The 19694-nt window shown below is 39.2% G+C and overlaps 1 protein-coding gene across 1 annotated transcript in view; it reads left to right on the top strand.

Moving 5' to 3' along the window:
- EIF2AK4 (eukaryotic translation initiation factor 2 alpha kinase 4) overlaps window positions 1–19694 on the top strand; it is a gene marked incomplete at its 5' end in the record, with an annotated part of 148113 nt that overhangs the window by 44229 nt on the left and 84190 nt on the right. Inside the window, 5 exons of the mRNA XM_007940511.1 lie at window positions 3822–3937; window positions 8123–8280; window positions 9401–9936; window positions 16122–16228; window positions 18456–18613. Of these exons, the coding sequence (XP_007938702.1) occupies window positions 3822–3937; window positions 8123–8280; window positions 9401–9936; window positions 16122–16228; window positions 18456–18613 (1075 nt within the window). The remainder of the gene's footprint in view (window positions 1–3821; window positions 3938–8122; window positions 8281–9400; window positions 9937–16121; window positions 16229–18455; window positions 18614–19694) is intronic.

Here is a 19694-nt window from a genome sequence, read left to right as displayed (position 1 = left end):
GTCAGGCACACCTTAGTCCTCAAGGAGACATCTTTGCTCTTCAGCACTTGAAAGAGGTCCTTTGCAGCTGATTTGCCCAGTGCTACATGTCATCTGATGTCCTGACTGCTGCTTCCATTGGCAGCAATGTGAAGAACCAAGCAATGTGAAGTCTGACAACTTTAATCTTTCCTCCATTCATCATGATGCTTCTTAGTGGTCCAATTTTGAGGATTTTTGTTTTCTTTATACTGAGGTGCAATCCATACTGCAGACTGTAGTCTTCAATCTTCATTAGTAAGTGCTTCGAGTGATCCTCACTTTCAGCAAGCAAAATTGTGTGGTCAATGTATTGCAGGTTGTTAATGGGTCTTCCTCCAATCGTGATGCCATGTTCTTCTTCATATAATCCAGCTTCTCAGATTATTTGCTCAGCATACAGATTGAATAAGTATGGTAAAAGAATACAACCCTAATGCACTCCCTTCTTGATTTTAAACCATGCAGTATCCTCTTTTTCTGTTTAAACAACAGCCTCCTCATCTATGTACAGGTTCTTCATGAGTACAATTTCATGAGTACAATTAAGTGTTCTGGAATTCCCATTCTTCTCAATGCTACCCATCGTTTGTTATGATCCACACAATCGAATGCTTTTGCATAGTCAGTGTAACACAAATAAACATCTTTCTGGTATTCTTTGCTTTCAGCCAAGATCCATCCAACATTAGCAATGATCTCCCTCATTCCATGTCCCCTTCTGAATCCAGCTTGCATTTCTGGAAGTTCTCTATCAATATACTACTACAACCATTTTTGAATTATCTTCAGCAAGATTTTACTTGCATGCGATATTAATGATATTGTTCAATAATTTCCACATTCTGTGGGATCATCTTTCTTTGGAATGGGTACAAATATGGATCTCTTCCAGTCATTTGGCCTGGTAGCTGTCTTCCAAATCTCTTGGCATGGATGAGTGAGTGCCTCCAACGAGGCATTCCTTTGTTGAAACATCTTATAAGTATTCCATCAATTCTTGGAGCCTTGTTTATTTCACCACTTTCTTCAGTGCACCTTTACCTTCTTCCTTCAATACCATTAGTTCTTGATCATATGCCACCTCCTGAAATGAACATCAACCAATTCTTTTTCGTACAGTGGCTCTGTATATTCCTTCCATCTTCTTTTGATGTTTCCTGCGTCATTCAATATTTTGCCCAGAGGATCAATGTTGCAACTCAAGGCTTAATTTTTTTCTTCAGTTCTTTCAGTTTGAGAAATGCCGAGCATGTTCTTCACTTTTGGTTTTCTAACTCCAGGTCACGTTTCATTATAATACAAATAACTTACATACAAATAACTTTAGAAGTAGAAATTTAGAGAGGCCACCATGTATTAGTGATTCCTGGTATTTATAATATGCACACACATGTGTAATACGAGTTAAATATTAGAGACCCATATCATAATAGGTCTTATTAGTAATGTAGGTGGGGCCAGGAGGAAGGGAACATATATAGACTTGAAAGTGGAGAGACCAGTTTATAATGGAATATTGTTTGCACCCAGGAGAAAGCTGGTGGTGACTTGAATGGGGGCAGGGAAAATAGGAGAGGATGGTACTTGGGGATCAATTAGATGCAGGATATTGAGGATCCCAGTGATATCTTCGAGTGGCCAGTGAGATAAAATGTATGACTTACTATCAAACACAAAAAAGAACCAAGGGAGAAAATTTGGGTTGAGTGTAGGTAGGAGAGAGGTGGTGGTTTTATTGACACTGTAATGCCATGAGGGGTAAATAGAAAATGAGAACATGGAGATGGCAAGTGCAGAAATCTGAATAAGAACAAGGGGACCAAGATCCCAGAGAAGACTATAGGGAATAAAACTGAGGACCTAGCAGCTGTCCTTCCTCAGAGTCTGCAAATAAGAAAGTGGTACAGATGCCAGGTAAGTTTACAGGTGGAACCATAGAAATTATGGGCTTCTTCTCTCATTGCCTAATGTTCTCAGTGGAAATAAAAGATAAGATCATGCTTAGTGTCTAGGCAGTGAGGCGTGTGCTCAAGACCATGTATAGGGTTGGCAGACAATGTTTCTACAAGTCTGTTTGTATGTTCTGTTACAATTCCCAGGTATATAGTAGAGCTGATGAGGGGCAAGATTTTAGTCACTTCATGGCCACAGCCAGCTACCCAGAGGCAGCAAGTAGCTGCTCCTGTGGCTTGGGACCATAGTCGCAGGGGACATCAAGCTCAATTGTCATAACATACTACCCAAAACATTGTTCCACATCCTACTTTGGCAAGTAGTGACAGGGATCTTAAAGCTTACAAGCGGCCATCTAGATGCAATGATGGGTCTCTCCTCATCCAGAGCAAAGAAAAATGAAGAAAACCAAAGACACATGGAAGCAATTAGTCCAGGCAGTTGGTACACCATGCAATCCTCAGCCTATATGACTATGAGACCAGAAGAACTAGATGGTGCCCAGCTACCACAGTCAGCCACTCAGAGGGGGATCTATAAAGGAGATCCTGGATAGAGTGGGAGAACAATGTGGAACAAAACTCAAAATCATTTTTAAAAAAGGACCAGGTTTGCTAGTCTGTTAGAGCCTGATGGAACCACTGAGACTATGGCCCCTAGCCGCCCTTAAGGTCTGGAATTGAACCCATACCTGTGGCTTCCAGCCAAACAAAAGATAGGCATATGAGCTGAACATTTACATTAGGTAGATACACTCTTTGGAGAGATCAGTCATGGGAGATAGAAGGGCTGTGTATATACAGGGAGACTGCTCGGGGGGCAGAACTTCGTGGGAGGGAAGGACACAGGGAAGAGGTAACTATGGGGAGGAAGTGGGAGGGAAGCTGTTGCATTGTGGGAAATTGCAGTCAATGTCATGAGACAGTGTATGTGAGCTGCTGTATGGAAAGTGAATTTACTCTGTAAACTTCCACCCAAATCACAATAAAAATATAATTAAAAAGGAAAAAAAAAAGATCATGCTTAGTGTGAATGAGGTGCTTTCTAGAGATATGCCCATGTACTTCATCAAGGCATTCTTGTAAGTGTCCAGTCCTGACAGTCAAAAGCTCCCTCCCTTCCCTCTTCCCTGAAACCTCCCTCAATTTATTATTTTACCGTTATAATATACCTTCTGAACTATAGTTTGCCACCCAGAAAAAAAGTAGAAACAGAGAGGAAGGGGTTGGATTGTGAGTGTTTTGTAAAAATTGTGGAGGGGGATAGAAAGGAGTATTTATCAAAGACAAGTAAGAGAATGAATGAGCATTCATGGTTGAGGGCCCAGTTGGAAACCATGAATTTGTAGTGTCCTCCAGACCCCTAGTTTCTCAGCGTTTTGCAGATATGCATGTCATGGAAATGAGAAATGTGGGATCAATGTGAGATTTACCTAACTCAGTACTATCCAGTAGAAGTATCTGTGATGAAAATACTCTAAATTTTTACTGTCCAAATAGTAGCTACTAGTCAATGTAACTACAGTGCTTGAAATGGGGTTACAGCAGTTGAGGAACTGAATTTTTTATTTTATTTAATTTTTATTAAACAGCCACATATAGCTAGTAGCTACAAATTGGACAGCACAGATCTAGAATTAGGGGTTTATAGGATTTATATGGGAAAGATTATAGTGGGGAGTTGGGGAGTTTAAAACCTTTCTCATGAACACCTTCAGCTCAATTCGCAATAGAAACAGATGCTAAACTATGAATGGGCTAACAAACAGGAGAAAATGGAGGGGCAGAGATTTCCTATGTTAATCTTAAGTTAAAGAAAAAAAATCATTGTCCAAATTTATTTTGAAGGCGAGATCGTCAGTATTCTGTATGTAGTAGTGAAGATTCTCCTGGCTCTTGTGAAATCTTGTATTTCTCTGTCGGTAGTCCTGATCAGCTCATGGTGCACAAAGGAAAATGTGTTGGTGAGTAAACTAGCTACATTCATTTAAATTATTTTAATGGCAAAACTAATCATGAAGGATCAGAGTATGGTAGAGTCTGTGTCATCTATGCCAGCACAAGTCCAGGGAAGACTCCCAAACTAGTCATGAGTCACTCAGACCCCCATTCCTAATGACCAGAACAAGAAGTCAGTAAGGCTTCTCCATCTGTAAGATGTAAATCAATTCCTGTGATTTTAGAAATACTGTGAGCATACTAAAAAATACTCAGTGCCATCGAGTCGATTGGACTCATAGCGACCCCTCCTTGGGTTTCAGAGGCAGTATCTCTACCGAAGTAGATTGCCCAGTCTTCCTTCCTAGGAGTGACTGTTGGATTTGAACCTCCAGCCTTCTGATTAGCAGTCAAATGCCTTAGGTACTAGCATAGAGATCATTTAAATTTATTATCATCACAGTGCATGGGAGACACTGATCTTCTGTTAAGGATGATGGAAATATTCAGGAAATGGTGATGGTTGAACAACATTATGAACATAATTGATATCTCTGAACTGTACATGTGAATATTTTAGAAATGACAAATGGGTTGTTACCTTATATTTACTACTATTTTTTTAAGTCACCATTATAATCATCCAAGTCTTTTGAGACAAAATGGTGTTAATGTTATGAATCAGTAGAATTTTGCATTTTGTGCATCTGTTGCTGATAAAATGTGGATAGCAAAATATGTTCTAATGCCTGTGATCTTTAATAACCACATCACATTTTCTTAAGCTGATATCCACCTGCTTGGCGTTTTCCTTTTTGGTATGTTGTATCTGATCAGGAAAACTGCTTTATTTTCTATATGTTTTATTTAACAGCCTCCTTTACTATTTAGAGTAAATCTTGTTCAGCAACTCAGAATTTGAATCATTTATATCAAAATCAAGTTTTCAGCATCTACTCCCTTTGCCCTAAACATACATTACTTTTTATCCACCACACAGATACAGTTCCCAGTAGGTAGGGATCACCTGCATATATTAAATTTGATAATTAATTTTAATTTTCAATCTCATGAATATTTTTGCCCAAGCTAACACGTAAAACTCTAAAATTGAGTCTGCTTTCTTTTGGCATCCTTTTACCTTCCTCTTTAAAGACATTCAAATAAGCAGGAAGTCACCAGGGAACAGACAATGGATAATACCTGAAGAGTCTATGAATTGGACATTTAACCGTGGCTGACTAAAAGTAGCCTGGACAGTATAGGCACATACATAGAGTCTGCCGCATCAGGGCAGAGTAATCATTTGGGCAGGTTCATGACCTTGGTGTAGAGGTGATAATTATCTTTGGACCAGAGAATATACTTGACATTTCAGATTAAAACTCACTAATTTACAATAATCTAGAGAAGTGAGGAAGGCAAATTAATCCCACTGCTTATTTCCTTGACTCAGTCTTTTATTTTCGCTGGTACTCATTAGACAGGTCTACCTTAGTTAATGCCCTCATTAGTGGGTAAATGTGCAATTTGATAATTTTTTATAAAATATCCAAGTAAATTGTCTTTTTCTTGTTTTCTCACAGTGAGTCTAGTTTTAAAAATGGATCCGAATTTTCTAAGAAATGTTTTATTATAAAAAGTCAACTAATTAATTTTCATTTTTCAATTTATAGCTGTTGGAACTAGAGAGAAGAGGGAACTTACATTATGGGTGTGGATAAAGTACTTTGGAGAGTGTCTTTATATAAATGATCACTGTTAGTATAAAATAGACCATCAATGAGAGTTGTTTTAGTAATAGATTTTCCGTTAGCCTCATTGCAGTGTGTTCTTTTGTCCTTTTTATTATCCCCATCACGTAAAAGTGACAAGAAGAGGATAGCAATAATAAAATTATAGTACTGTCAAAATCCAGCAATTATGAAACACCTAGCTACTCCCAACTGGAGAGAGAGGGATTGTAAGACATTGTACTGCATACCAAACACATTCTACCAGGCTTTATATAAGTACTATCACACTTTATCCCATAAACATTTAATGTCATATATCTCCAATGTGTAACCTCTTAAATTTCACATTCCACGTAGGTTATTTCTTTTGGTTAACAAATTTTCCCCACCTTAGGCTGGAATGAAGGAGCCTGGTGGCACGGTGGTTAAATCCTCAGTTGCTGACCAAAACGTCAACAGTTCAAACCCATCAGCTGCTCTGTAGGAGAAAGATGAGGCAGTCTGCTTCCATAAGGATTTACAGCCATGGAAACTCTCTGGGACAGTTCTACCCTGTCTGTAGGGTCTCTGTGAGTTGGAATTGACTCAACAGTAGTAGGTTTGTTTTTTTGTTTAGGCTAAGAATGTCAGGAGTTATTTGTGACAAGCATAACAGATCATTTTCATTCAAATCTATAAACTTGGAGCATTTCTGTGAGGTAGAAACTGCTTCTCAGAAAAAAATTCTAAATGAGTTAGTTCATCCATCTTTCTCCAAAGTATTTTTCTAAGATTACTTTGTCTTATTATACAAATTACTTCACTTTTAATTTTTCAAATGGAAAAATTTATCATGTGACTTTTAAGGTTTTTTTTTGTTTTTGGTTTTTTGGTATGAAAACAATGTAGTATATACTAAAAACAAACCAAACTCACTGTCTTCGAGTTGGGTTTGACTCATAACGACCCCTCCTTGGGTTTCCAAGGCAATCTCACTACGAAAATAGATTGCCCAACCTTCCTTTGGAGGAGTAGCTGATAGGTTTGAACCGCCAGCAGTTAGATACACCACCAGAGCTCCTATGTAGCATATGGAAAACTGTTACTTATATGCTAAGAAAAAAGCAGCTACTATATATCAGTGGTTTTCAACCAGAAGGTGATTTTGTCCCCTAGGGACAAAGGTAAAAGAAAGGAAAATAAACTATAGGTTGCTCTGTCTTTCCCATTCCCATGTCATCATCTTCAGGTGATTGGCTAATTAATATAAGGAAGTAACATGTTTAAGAAAGGTCATGGTAGGGTTTCTTGGTTGTTGAAAACACCACATCATTGCCTTCCTTCTGTCTGGAGACATTTTTTTTTTTCCTGTCTGGAAACATTTTTAATGGTTACAAGAGGAAGAGTAAAGTGGTAATGGGTAGAGGCCAAGGGTGCTACAAAATAGTCCCAAGGATGAAACCAAAACCAAACCCACTGCCATCAAGTTGATTCCTACTCATAGCAATCCTATAAGACAGAGTAGAACTGCCCTACAGGGTTTCCAAGTCTGTGAATCTTTACAGGAGACTGCCTCACCTTTCTCTCACAGAGCAGCTGGTGGGTTCAAACCACCAACCTTTTGGTCAGCAGCCAAATACCTTAATCAGTGCACCACCTAAGAATGAGAAGCCACACTATATATACAATGATTTGGTAAATTAGGGAGGCAGAAAAAAGTGTTGGAGGAACTAGAAGCAACACAAAATGGTGTTATTATGGGTATTCTCCATTTTCCAATTATTTTTGATAATTTTCTATTATATTTCTTCATATAATACAGATTTTTAAAAGTGAATGTTTGGTATTACAGAAGTTTAGTGGTCCCAGATACAGGTGGAAAAACCGCTTGCCTGTCACTAAATAAATATGTCTGTCTTTCTAACTACAAATTTAAGTTGTCATTTCCAGTTCCTTCCCTTAAAACCATTAGCCAGTTTGTATTCACTGAGCATGTTCAGATTTTGTATTTAGAAGACCATTGGTGTATTCAGATTTCCAAATTACTAGAGCCTGTTTTTACTGTGCACACTAATCTACGTTGATAGACTAATCTTGATATAGAGTTGTCTATTTCCAAATTCTGTCATTTTAGTTGGGGTTTAGCTGTGTGAAGTTACGTTACTGAATCAGTAGGCAATCATCAGAGGCGAATTGGTTATGAAAGTAACAGTGAATAATGACGAGTATAATATAAAACACTGATCTCTTTATTTTGTCTTGATAGTAAGATCTCGTTGTTTTTTGTCCCTTTGTAAAAATTAATATTTTAGGGCTTAGACTGTATTGTTAAATATAAAAATTGGCTATAAAAGACCATATACTACATGAAGTAATATTTTTCATAGTTAGCCCATGATATCCATTGTTGAATGAACGTTTATTCCCCCACCACCACCTTTTTTCCATAGAAAATGTCCCAGTGAGATTTAATTACATTTTCCATTTAATATGCAGGCAGTGATGAACAACTTGGAAAGTTCATCTACAATGCTTTGGAAACAGCCACTGGCAGCTTTGTCTTATTATATGAGTGGGTCCTTCAGTGGCAGAAAAAAATGGGTCCCTTCCTTACCAGTCAAGAAAAAGAGAAGATTGATAAGTGCAAAAAGCAGGTAGGTGTTAAGTGGCTGAGCAAAAGGTCTAGTCCTAAAGCTGTACCAAAAAACTCAAAACCAAACTCTGCCATCAAGTCAATTCCAACTCGTAGCAACTGTCTTTGGATTTCCAAGGCAGTAAATCTTTACGGAAATAGATTGCCCAGTCTTCTTTCCACGGGGTGGCTGGTGGGTTTGAACCACCAACCTTCTAGTTAGCAGCCAAATGCCTTAGGCACTGTGCCACCAGAGCTCTTGTTGTTGTTGTTGGGAAATGACAAAACAAAATAGCTCAGCATTTGATTGTCTCACAAAGATGACCCAGGGATATGAAATCTGTTTAACCAGAGCAGACGGTGGGGGACCAGCACCTTCTTTGCCTGGGTTTTCTCAGCCATTTGCTGCTGCTTTCAGAGCTTTCACAACATGGTCAAAGCTTTTGCAGCTGCTCCTTAACCTCTTTCTTAGCCCTTGTTAGGACATTAGCAGCCATCTCTCCAACCCTCTAATTTATGTTCCCTAAGTGTGCTTTCTGCTTTCATTTGTGTTTCCTCCACTCTTTTGAAATACTGCTTCAAAAGGTTTCGGAGGACTAGAGAATTTAAAAGTTAATTTAAAGCTGAAGGAAAACATTTACTATTGTGTATTGTAGTGTTAAGCAATAAAGAATTTATAAAACAGTAGACAAAGCATCTGTCTTAAATTTGTGGGTATATTCATGTATGCAAAGAAAAACTGGAAGTAAATACAATGAAATTGTAACAGTTATCAAGACAATATAGATAATTTGGGGTGCTATTGTTAAGTACTCTTTGAAATTTTTAAATCAGAAAATGTAATTTTAAAAATAATTTCTTCTTTTTTCTGGTGGCCATGTGTCAAAAGAAATTGCTTTTATAAGCTATTCACTTATCTTTAGTATTTCTAGACTAAGTTTTGAGATAAAAAATGTTGAGGACTAACAAAAGTTTTTTTTTCCATGTTTATGATCTATTAGTTTGACTATATAGACTTGGGAAGGACTCATATTCACTCTCCTATCCTTTGAAAATATGTGTTCTGTAAATGCTTTACTTTTGAAGTGAAACTCCAGTTAAATTGATCAATCGAATTTTGTTATGGTTTTCTTCCTTACCAGATTCAAGGGGCAGAAACAGAATTCAACTCCCTGGTGAAACTGAGTCATCCAAACATCGTACACTATATTGCAATGAATCTCAAAGAGCAAGAAAACTCCATCGTAGTGGACATTTTAGTGGAGCACATCAGTGGGGTTTCTCTTGCCACACACCTGAGCCACTCAGGTCCAATCCCTGTGCATCAGCTTCGCAGGTACACATCTCAGCTCCTGGCAGGCCTCGAGTATTTGCATAGCAATTCTGTGGTGCACAAGGTTCTGAGCACATCCAGTGTCTTGGTGGACGCAAAGGGCACCATCAAGATCACGGACTACAGCATTTCTAAGCGCCTAGCGGACATCTGCAAAGAGGATGTTTTCGAGCAAACACGAGTTCGTTTTAGTGACAGTGCCCTGCCTTATAAAACAGGGAAGAAAGGGGATGTTTGGCGTCTTGGCCTTCTACTGCTGTCCCTTAGCCAAGGCCAAGAATGTGAAGAGTACCCTGTCACCATCCCCAGTGACCTACCAGCTGACTTTCAGGACTTTCTAAAGAAGTGAGTATCACTGAGACTCTTTAATTGAATTTTATTCCAGTACTTTTGATTGCACATGGATGTGCTAAGTGCGTAAGTATGTGTAAGCTGAAGAGAAACAGGATTAGAGTTCACTGTTTAGTACTTTTCCAGCCACATAGTTTTTGTTTTTTCTCTTAAGTTTGTCATTCTCTTAACATCCACATTCTCATACATTAACTGAAATTACTTTTGGTGACCGCCTAGAGCACTCTAGGAAGTCAGTAGGGATTGCTATGGTGAGAAAAGCCCTGGGTATTACAAATGGAAGACTTTCCCTTTACCTTTGGTGCTGATCCTAAGGGATCACAGACAAGGTCTCCTATTTGGAAAGCAGCTTTAGGGGTGCAATTTTGTCCCTCGTTCTTAACATTAGCAGTGTCTCATTCAGCCAAGAAGTAGAATACAAGTGACTTCTTCATTCCAGGAAGAGGATTTTGATTACCTGTAAATTATAGGTGCATATTTAACTACAGGGCTAAGGTTTGTCTATTTTGAGAGAATCTTTACTGAGAGGCTTTGTTCAGGTCTTTCAATTTAATCTTTCCTATTTTAGCCCTGCCTGTGTTCTCAGTCTAAGCCAGAGTTAAATGCTCTCACTTTCTCTGGAAAATGGGAAATAAGATCCATTCTGTTTGGGTTTCCAGACCCAACCTTCTTGCAACAGCTGACATGGACTGATTTAACCCCTCTCCCCCCCCTCCTTTTTTTATACTTGCATGTTTATTTTGCAAAGTTGAAGGATTTTGTTAGCAGTGAAAAAAATCACAATAGGAGTGATAACAACTGTTGGAGCATAAAATTAATAGAAGCGCTTCTGTTGGTCAGAAAACATCATAAGCATTAAGGAAAAATCCTAACGGGCAAAACTTTCCATCATACATAACAGAGAAATCAGTGCTTTTCTTTATAAAAAAGAGAAAGATTGTATTGAGCTTAGATTTTTTTTTTTTAGTTCTTGTAAAAATATATATAACACATTTACCAATTTAAAGTTTCTTACATGCACAATTCAGTGACATCAATTACGTTAATCATGTTTGTTGTACAATCATTACTAGTATCTGTTGCCAAATTTTCTATTGCCACGAATAGAAACTCACTGTTTTATAACAAATGACTCTCCCTTTCCCATCCCTCCCACCTCTGGTAACCACTGATAAACTTTCGTCTCCATACATTTGCCTATTCCAAATAGTTCATTTGTGTGAGATCATGCAGTGTTTGTCTTTTTGCGATTGACTTACTTGACTCAGGTAATGTTTTGTAGGTTCGTCCATATTATAGCGTGTTTTAGGACTTCTTTTCTTTTTACAGCTGAGTAGTATTTCATTAGAAGCTCTGGCAGCATAGTGCCTAAAGCACTTGACTGCTAACCAGAAGGCTGGCAGTTCAAACCCACCAGCCACTCCTTAGAAGTAAGATGGGGCAATCTACTTCCATAGTGATACTGCTCAGAAACCCAAGGAGAGGTTGCTGAGTCAGGTCCGACTTGACGGCACATAACAACAACAGTATTTCATTGTATGTATGTGCCCCATTTTGTTTATCCATTCTTCTGTTGATAGACATCTTTAGGTTGTTTCTACCTTTTGGCAGTTGTGAATAGTGCTACAGTGAACAGAGGTGTACATGTCTCTCTTTGCATCACTGCTTTCAAGTCTCTTGGGTATATATATACCTAGGAGTGGAATTGCTGGATCATATGGTAGTTCCATGTTTAACTTTGAGAGTTTTATCCCTTCTTTACATGCTATCTTACTTCTCACCTTCTTTTTCCCAACCATTTACTTTTATTCACTTCAGCCATTCCCTACATTTCTTTCATCCTTCACATTTTTTTCTCTATCCCCATTTATCTCAATCTCCAGTTGACCTCATTCATATTGTTGTTTCTGGTTACTCATTGTCTTACCCATTACAGTTGTACAAGTAGCTATACTTACATTTAGTAAGATCATTCTGCATACCACAAAATAGAAGTATATATGACACATACACAGTTGTGGAAAGGGGCTCACTTTGATTTTTTTTATACTGTGTCCTTCCTTAAAATATATAAATATTCTAAGAGTTTTAAAGAAACATTTTATCATAGAACTTTAAAATACTTATTTAGCTGTACTCTAATAATAAATGTGGCTAAAATGTCATCAAAGGAAATATGGTGAGAGAACCACTGCTGGAAAGACTCATTTTTGTCTTCAAAATGTTGCCTTTAGCTTTCTGCCCTTCTTCATTGGTCAAAAGTCATAAATTAGCAATAGCATTATGTATTTTAAGAAACAGCTCTGAGAGGTTTAGGCAGAATGTATTTTTCACATTTAATAGCACAGTGACTGACTCAGTAGCTAAAACGTTCCTAGTTCTCTTCTAAAGAAAATTGTTCTCTACCTTGTCTGTCTTGAACCTGAGATCAGGACTGTTTCTTATTCTGTTAACATGGTTGTCCTTTAAAGTGTTTTATGTATTGCTCTCCTTCCTAATGGTCTGGTAGACTGTACTACCAGACACTAAGAAGAGCTTCAGAATATTCTTTTACTAATCTGACTCATAGTAACTCTTCCTTGGATTTCTGAGGCAGTATCACTACAGAAGTAGATTGCCCAATCTTCATCCCAAGGACTGGCTGGTGAATTTGAACCACCAGCCTTCTGGTTAGCAGTCAGATGCCTTAGGCACTGTGCCACCAGAGCACCCATGTAATCCTAGTTAACAAAAGAAAAAAGTCATCTACAAAGGACAAAAACATAGCAGCATTTCATTTGTAGTTATATTTTTACTGATTGGTGAACACCGTTGGGAGAAAGGTTTTGATTCAAATCAGTCTCTGTGGTAGTGGAGAGCCTAGATTCTGGAGCCAGAAGCTGGGTTCATATTCCACCTCGACTCCTAACTGGCTGAGTGACTCCCTGCCCTGAGTTTCCTCTTCTGTAAAATAAGGATAGTAATACAAGCTACCTCATGAGGCTGTTGTGAGGATTAAATAATGTAACATCTGTAAAGTGCTTGGAATAGTGTCTGGGACATAGGCCTTGCTGAAAAGAATCACTTGGGGATCTTATTAAAATTATCTGATTTGGTACATCTGGGGTAAGGAGCCCTCAGTGGTGCAGTGGTTAAGCTCTCATCTGTTAACTGAAAGGTCAGTGCTTCAAACCCACCAGCCTCTCTGCAGGTGAAAGATGCTGTAGTTTGCTTCTGTAGATTTACAGCCTTGGAAACCCTATGGGCAGTTCTACTCTGTCCTATAGGGTCAATATGAGTTACAGTCAACTCAGCAGCAATGGGTTATATCTGAGGTGGAAATGTAAATTCCTAGCCAGGAGTCAAACCAAAATGAAGCCGTTCGAAGCCCTGTTTTATACATAGAGATTTTTTAGTCCAGAATTTACAATGTTGTTTGTTTTTTTAGCCATATTGTTTATAATTAGGGTCAAGTGCTGCTTGGGGCATCCTTGTGCTACTTGGGTCATCATTGTGAGACCTAAACAGCATAGATTAGATGTTTATTGTTGTTGTTACGTGCCATTGAGTCAGCCCCGACTCATAGCGATCCCTCCTTGGGTTTCCGAGGCAGTATCACTACGGAAGTAGGATTGCCCAACCTTCCTTCTGAGGAGTGGCTGGTGGGTTTGAACTGCCAGCCTTCTGGTTAGCAGTCAAGTGCCTTAGGCACTATGCTACCAGAGCTCCTATAGATTAGATAGAACAGTGATTTGTAGACTTTAAATTAAAATCATCTGTAGGGCTTACTACTTGGATTACTATCCATACTCCCAAAGTTGCTGATTCACTAGATATAGGGTGGGTAGGTCTAACAAATCTCCCAGTGATGCTAATACTGGTGCTGCTGGCCAAGGACCCTGCTTTGAGAACCACTAGGTTCACAGTGTGCCTTGTTTGAGATTGAGCTAAATGTGCTTTCATTCTTTAAAAACAAAAACAGAAGAAGAGAGTCAGGAGTAGGAAGAGAAACATGTGACTAATTGCGATCATGAAAAACTGCCCCCTTAGCCATGAGACCAGAAGAACTGGATGGTTCCCACTTACCATTACGGAACATTTTTTTTTTTTTTTTTTAGAATTTTACAAGATGAGCAACTTATTCATTGCACATACCATTTTAAAAAAATTTTTATTGTGATTTGACAGAGCAAATTCATGTTCCATAGAGCAGCTCACACACACTTAGTCTCATGACAATGTCTCATGACATTGACTGCAGTTTCCCACAATGCAACAGCTATCTTCCCACTTCCTTCCCATAGTTACCTGTTCCCTGTATCCTTTCCTCCCATGCACTCCTGCCCCCTGAGCTGTCTCCCTGTGCATACACAGACCTTCTGTTCTCCCATGAGTGATCTCTCCAAGGAGTGTATCTACTTAATGTATGTGTTCAGCTCATATGTCTGTCTTTTCTTTGGCTGGAAGCCACAGGAGTAGGTTCAATCATTATGGAACATTTTGATCAAGGCACTTGACTGCTAACCAGAAAGCTGGCAGTTCAAATTCACCAGCCACTCCTTGGAAGGAAGGTTGGGCAATCTACTTCCGTAGTGATACCGCCTCGAAAACCCAAGGAGGGGTTGCTATGAGTCAGATCCAACTTGACAGCAGTAAGAGTTGCCATGAGACCAGAAGAACTGGATGCTTCCCAGCTACCATTACTGAACATTTTGATCAAAGTTCTATAGAAGAGTCCTAATCAAAAAGGGGGAAAATGTGGAACAGAACTTCAAATTCATGTGGAATCCAGACTTTTGGGAGCTGTTGAAACTTGATGAACCTCCTAAAACTATTGCTTTAAGATAATCTTTAAACTTTAAACCACAGATATCCCCTGAAGTCTTTAAATAATAGTTTAGGTTGATTGCTAATGAATGTCTGCCTTGAGCATAGTGCTTTTTTAGAGAGCTATCTATATGGGATCAGACTGACAACAGCAATTTGAAAAATTCAATAGGAAGCTTGTCAAGGAATGCGTTTATGTTAATGATGGAGGAATAGTCTGGGAAAGGAGAATGGTCGCACGACTTGAAGAGTGTAATCAGTGCCACTGAGTTGCACACACAGAAGTTGTTCAATCAGTATATGTTTTGCTGTATATATTTTAACAATAACAAAAATTATTAAAATAAATCAGTAAAATGAAATTAAAAAAGAAAAAACTGTATTAGAACATTAGGAGCTCTGGTAGCGTAGTGCCTAAGGCACTTCACTGCTAACCAGAAGGCTGGCAGTTCAAACCCACCAGCCACTCCTCGGAAGGAAGATGGGGCAATCTGCTTCCGTAGTGATACTGCCTCGGCAACCCAAGGAGGGGTCGCTATGAGTCGGGTCTGACTCAACGGCACATAACAACAACAACAACATATTAGAACATTAAATAGTAAATTAATTGACTCAATGAACAAGGGTTAAAAGAAAGTAAGTGGTAAAATGTGGGACCTTTAAAAATATTTGTTTAATGTTATCAGCTTGCTTCATACTGTGATGAACTGGCTTCATTTAAAGTTGATCATGCTGGGCCACTGCCCTCCATTAGCCATCTGATTTGCTTTCCCTTGGGAAAGTTTTATTAATGACCAGCCCCTGGAAAGGCTAGTTTAGCATGACACATATTAAACTGTTCATGGGAGCAAAACTCCATAATTTACTTTTGCTATCTTAGACTTAGGAGCTCTGGTAGCTTAGTGCCTAAGGCACTTGACTGCTAACCAGAAGGCCAGCAGTTCAAACCCACCAATCACTCCTCAGAAGGAAGATGGGGCAGTCTACTTCCGTAGTGATACTGCCTCAGAAACCCAAGAAGGGGTCTCTATGAGTCAGGTCCTACTCGACGGCACACAACAACAACAACAACATCTTAGACTTAAAAAAAAAAAAAAATTATTCTATGAAAGTGAAGTTTTCCTGCCTGTAGAGGTCACACTTTTATTATTATTATTGTTATTCCCTACTTGAGTGTAGCCTGGTATTCAGCACCTAAGGCCTGCAGAAATGCTTATTGATTTAAATGGGCTTATGAGTGCTTTTTGGGTCCATAAGTAACATGAACTCTCCAGTGTTTCGTTTAAAAATGAACTCATAGTTAAATGCCTTGCATTAACTAGTTTAGCATCTATTTTGTATGTTGCTGAGATTCTTCCTTCCCTCTCACTGAGGTGTGTTTGCTTGGATGACAAGGAAAGATGGAGTCCACAGCAGTTATTAAAACACAGTTTTATAAATCCTCAGCCAAAAATGCCTCTACTGGAACAAAGTCCTGAAGGTGAGTCTGTTACGATTCTTTTTTGATACCGTTAATAGGAGCTCTGGTGGTGTAGTGGTTAAATCATTGGGCTGCTAACCAAAAGGTTAGCCACCAGCCACTCCATGGGATGAGGCAGTCTGCTTCTGTAAAAATGTACAGCTTTGGATACCCTCTGGGGCAGTTCTCCTCTGTCCTTAAAGGGTGGCTGTGAGTGAGAATCAACTTGATGGCAGTGGATATACAGAGCTGTACATAAGTCCATTCATTTAATGTGTACTGTATGGTAAGAAGTGTTTTGCCACCCTGATTTTTCTAATCTCTACTGATGGAGTATCCATGGTTTAGCTTCTTTCAGTTTAAAAAAAAAATAAAATAATCATTTATGTATTTTCTTTTTTTTAGGAATGCATGTTTGTTTATTTAGATTACTTTTTTTTTTTTTCTTTTTTCCTACCTGATGTAAATGTTCACCCTATATGTTTGGCTGGAAGCCACAAGAGTGAGTTCAGTTCTAGACTTGAAGGGTAACTAGGGACCTTATTCTCAAGGATCTCACCAGGTTCTATCAGACCAGTAAACCTGGTCTTTTTTATGATTTTGACTTTTGTTCCACATTGTTCTCCCACTCTATTCAGGATCTCCTGCACTGATCCCTTTCTGAGTGGTTGATAGTGGTAACCAGGCACCATCTAGTTCTTCTGGTCTGATGGTCATATAGGATGAGGGTCACATGGTCTTCTAGTCCCTCAGACTAATTGTTTCTATGTGACTTTGGTTTTCTTCATTCTTCTTTGCTCTGGATGAGGAAAGACCATTGTTGCATCTAGATGGCCACTTGCAAGCTTTTAAGACCCCAGTCGCTACTCGCCAAAGTAGGATGTAATAGAAAAATGTTTTTGTGTAGTATGTTGTGCTCATTGAGCTTGATATCCCCTGCGACCATGGTCAGGGTGGTTGGCTGCAGCCAAGAAATAACATAGTTTTGTCCCTTGTTAGCTCTATCATATATATTTTATATATATATATATTCTTTTCATTTTTAGTAACTCCTGTTGTCATGCCATACTTATTGCAAGTAACCAGATTTCCCTGAACAGCCTGGATAGCATAAACATTTTGCAGTCTGCTGCTAACCAAACAGGTGGTGGTTCGACCCACCCTGCCATTCCCTGGAAGAAAAAGCCTGGCAAAGTGCTTCTGTAAAGATGCAAGAAACCCTATGGAGCAATTCTACTCTGGGGTCACCATGAATCAAGAGCTGACTCAATGGCAGCTAACAACAGTAGATTTCCCTACTGCTACTTAAGTTAGTTTCTGATGGTCACCTCTTGTGGTAATTACGTTTGTGTGTCAACTTTGCTGGGCCTGGTTGAGTGGCCAGGGATGTGAGTGACTGGATGTAGTATTCCCCATGATGAGACTGGTAATCATCTCCATGGTGAAATCTACAGTGAGCAGCTGAGTAACTGCCTTTGGGATGTGGTCTACTTCCTATATATAAGGAGAAGCCTTGGAGATAGTCTCTAGCTATGGCACGCTTGAACCTTGCATGTGGCTGTGTCGTTGTTCAGCAGCCTGCCATGCTCTACCGACCTTGGGACTTTCAATGGACTTGAATTAATGGCCTGCTGTGTGATTTGGTAACATCGGGACTGTGCCATCTTATTTGTTGACCTTGGGCTTGTTAGCCTCAGCAGCCAATAGCTGCCTGAGTAAAGAGATGCCTCTAGCTTCAGTGGGCCAGGAGCAAGAGGCAGAGCTGAAGCCCAAGGTCGAGGGGCTTTCACCCAGCCCCTAGAGCCAGGCACTTTGAACTCGAACTTCTGGCCTCCCGAACTGTAAGAGACTAAACTCCTGTTTTTTCAAACCATCCCATTTGTAGTATATTGTCAGAGTGGCACTAGGTAACCAGAACATCCCTTAATTTTGACTAAGCAGATTAAGGAACCTCAGTAGAGGTTGGGAGCTAGGTCAAGAGACCCGGGTTTGGGTTCTGGCACTAGTCATTCAGTCACATACTCTCTGTCTCCGTTACCACCATCTATAAAATTAGGGTAATTATGCATTTCTGCCTATCTTAAGGAAAACAAGTGAAAAATGTCATTAAAGGTTCTGCCAGGTTAGAGATGATTTTTCAGACTACTGGTTGAGAACCTTTCTTGCAGTGCTTGCACCCTTGTTGGATATTGTAGCTCTTTCAATATTTTTGTGTCTTATTTGCCTCTTACTCTTTGTCTTATCTCAGATTCTGGAGGACAAGATTATGTTGAGACTGTGATTCCTAGCAACCAGCTACCCAGTGCTGCATTCTTCAGTGAGACACAGAGACAGTTTTCACGCTATTTCATTGAGTTTGAAGAACTACAACTTCTTGGCAAAGGGGCCTTTGGAGCTGTCATCAAGGTGTGATACAGAGTTCTCCCCAGTTCCTGATAGAGCTCCTCTCTGTTCCATTTCTGCAAAGACTTATGGACTTGACTTCTATTTGAGGGTAGGGAGGGAAATTGGATGCCACCATTTGAAACTATGATTATCCTCACCTTTGTGGAATTAAAGGCTTTTAAAGTTATACTGGACACATTAAAGACACATCATTCCTCTTTGCTTGCTTATTCAGAGCATTAACATGGAAAATACATGGTTATACCAGCACTTCAAGTGGAGCCAAGACCTCGAAGTGAAGCATATTTGTGCGCTTTGGTTCAGAAAGAAAATTGTTCTCTTTTTCTCCTATTTGCTGTTAGAGTAGTAGTGGATAAAAGGGTTCTAAGGTTAGAACAGAAATGGAACGCTAACTGGAAAATGGCCCCAGATGGCTTTTCTTTTCCATTTGTTACTGAGCTGGAAAATGAGTGATGTGTTATAGGTCTTCCTTTCTTCGTTCCAGTCTGTCTGGGTGACTTTTATTATTATCTGCCCCTTGCAGAAAGGACTTTTAACTGCTTTTATATAAAGTATTTTTATTGAATCTAGGAGACCTGGGTTAATACCCTATTATAAAATCCACATAAAGTATGTGTCAACTTTCATATATGAAGGTGGTCTACCATCAGTAGGGCATATGTCTATGTAGGATTCTGAGGTTATTACTAGGAAATATATGTAAAGCTCTTCCCCAATTAGTATTACTGGGGAATACCTTTGCACTCAAGAATTGAGTTAGTTTTTCTTCAGTAATCAGAGACAGAGAGATAAGCTTAAGCATGTTTTCAAAAGACAGTTACTAGTATGAGAAATTTTCAACTTTTTCTTAAAAGTATAGACATTACCGTTAGTTGATAAAATAGGTCTTTTGGGGGCCAACAGATGTCCTGATCAGGATGATCATAATTATCTTAAAGAGAAGTGGATGATTCAAGGATATGTTGTTGTTGTTTGCCGTCGAGTCGGCCCTGAGTCATAGCGACCCCTCCTTGGGTTTCCGAGGCAGTATCACTACGGAAGTAGGATTGCCCAACCTTCCTTCCGAGGAGTGGCTGGTGGG

The sequence above is a fragment of the Orycteropus afer genome, unplaced genomic scaffold (genome assembly GCF_000298275.1).
Source record: "Orycteropus afer afer isolate SDZICR_OR568_19922 unplaced genomic scaffold, OryAfe1.0 scaffold00068, whole genome shotgun sequence".
NCBI classification, from domain to species: Eukaryota; Metazoa; Chordata; class Mammalia; order Tubulidentata; family Orycteropodidae; genus Orycteropus; species Orycteropus afer.
Note: the sequence above shows the minus strand (reverse complement) of the source record. Positions and strands in the feature narration are given on the sequence as shown.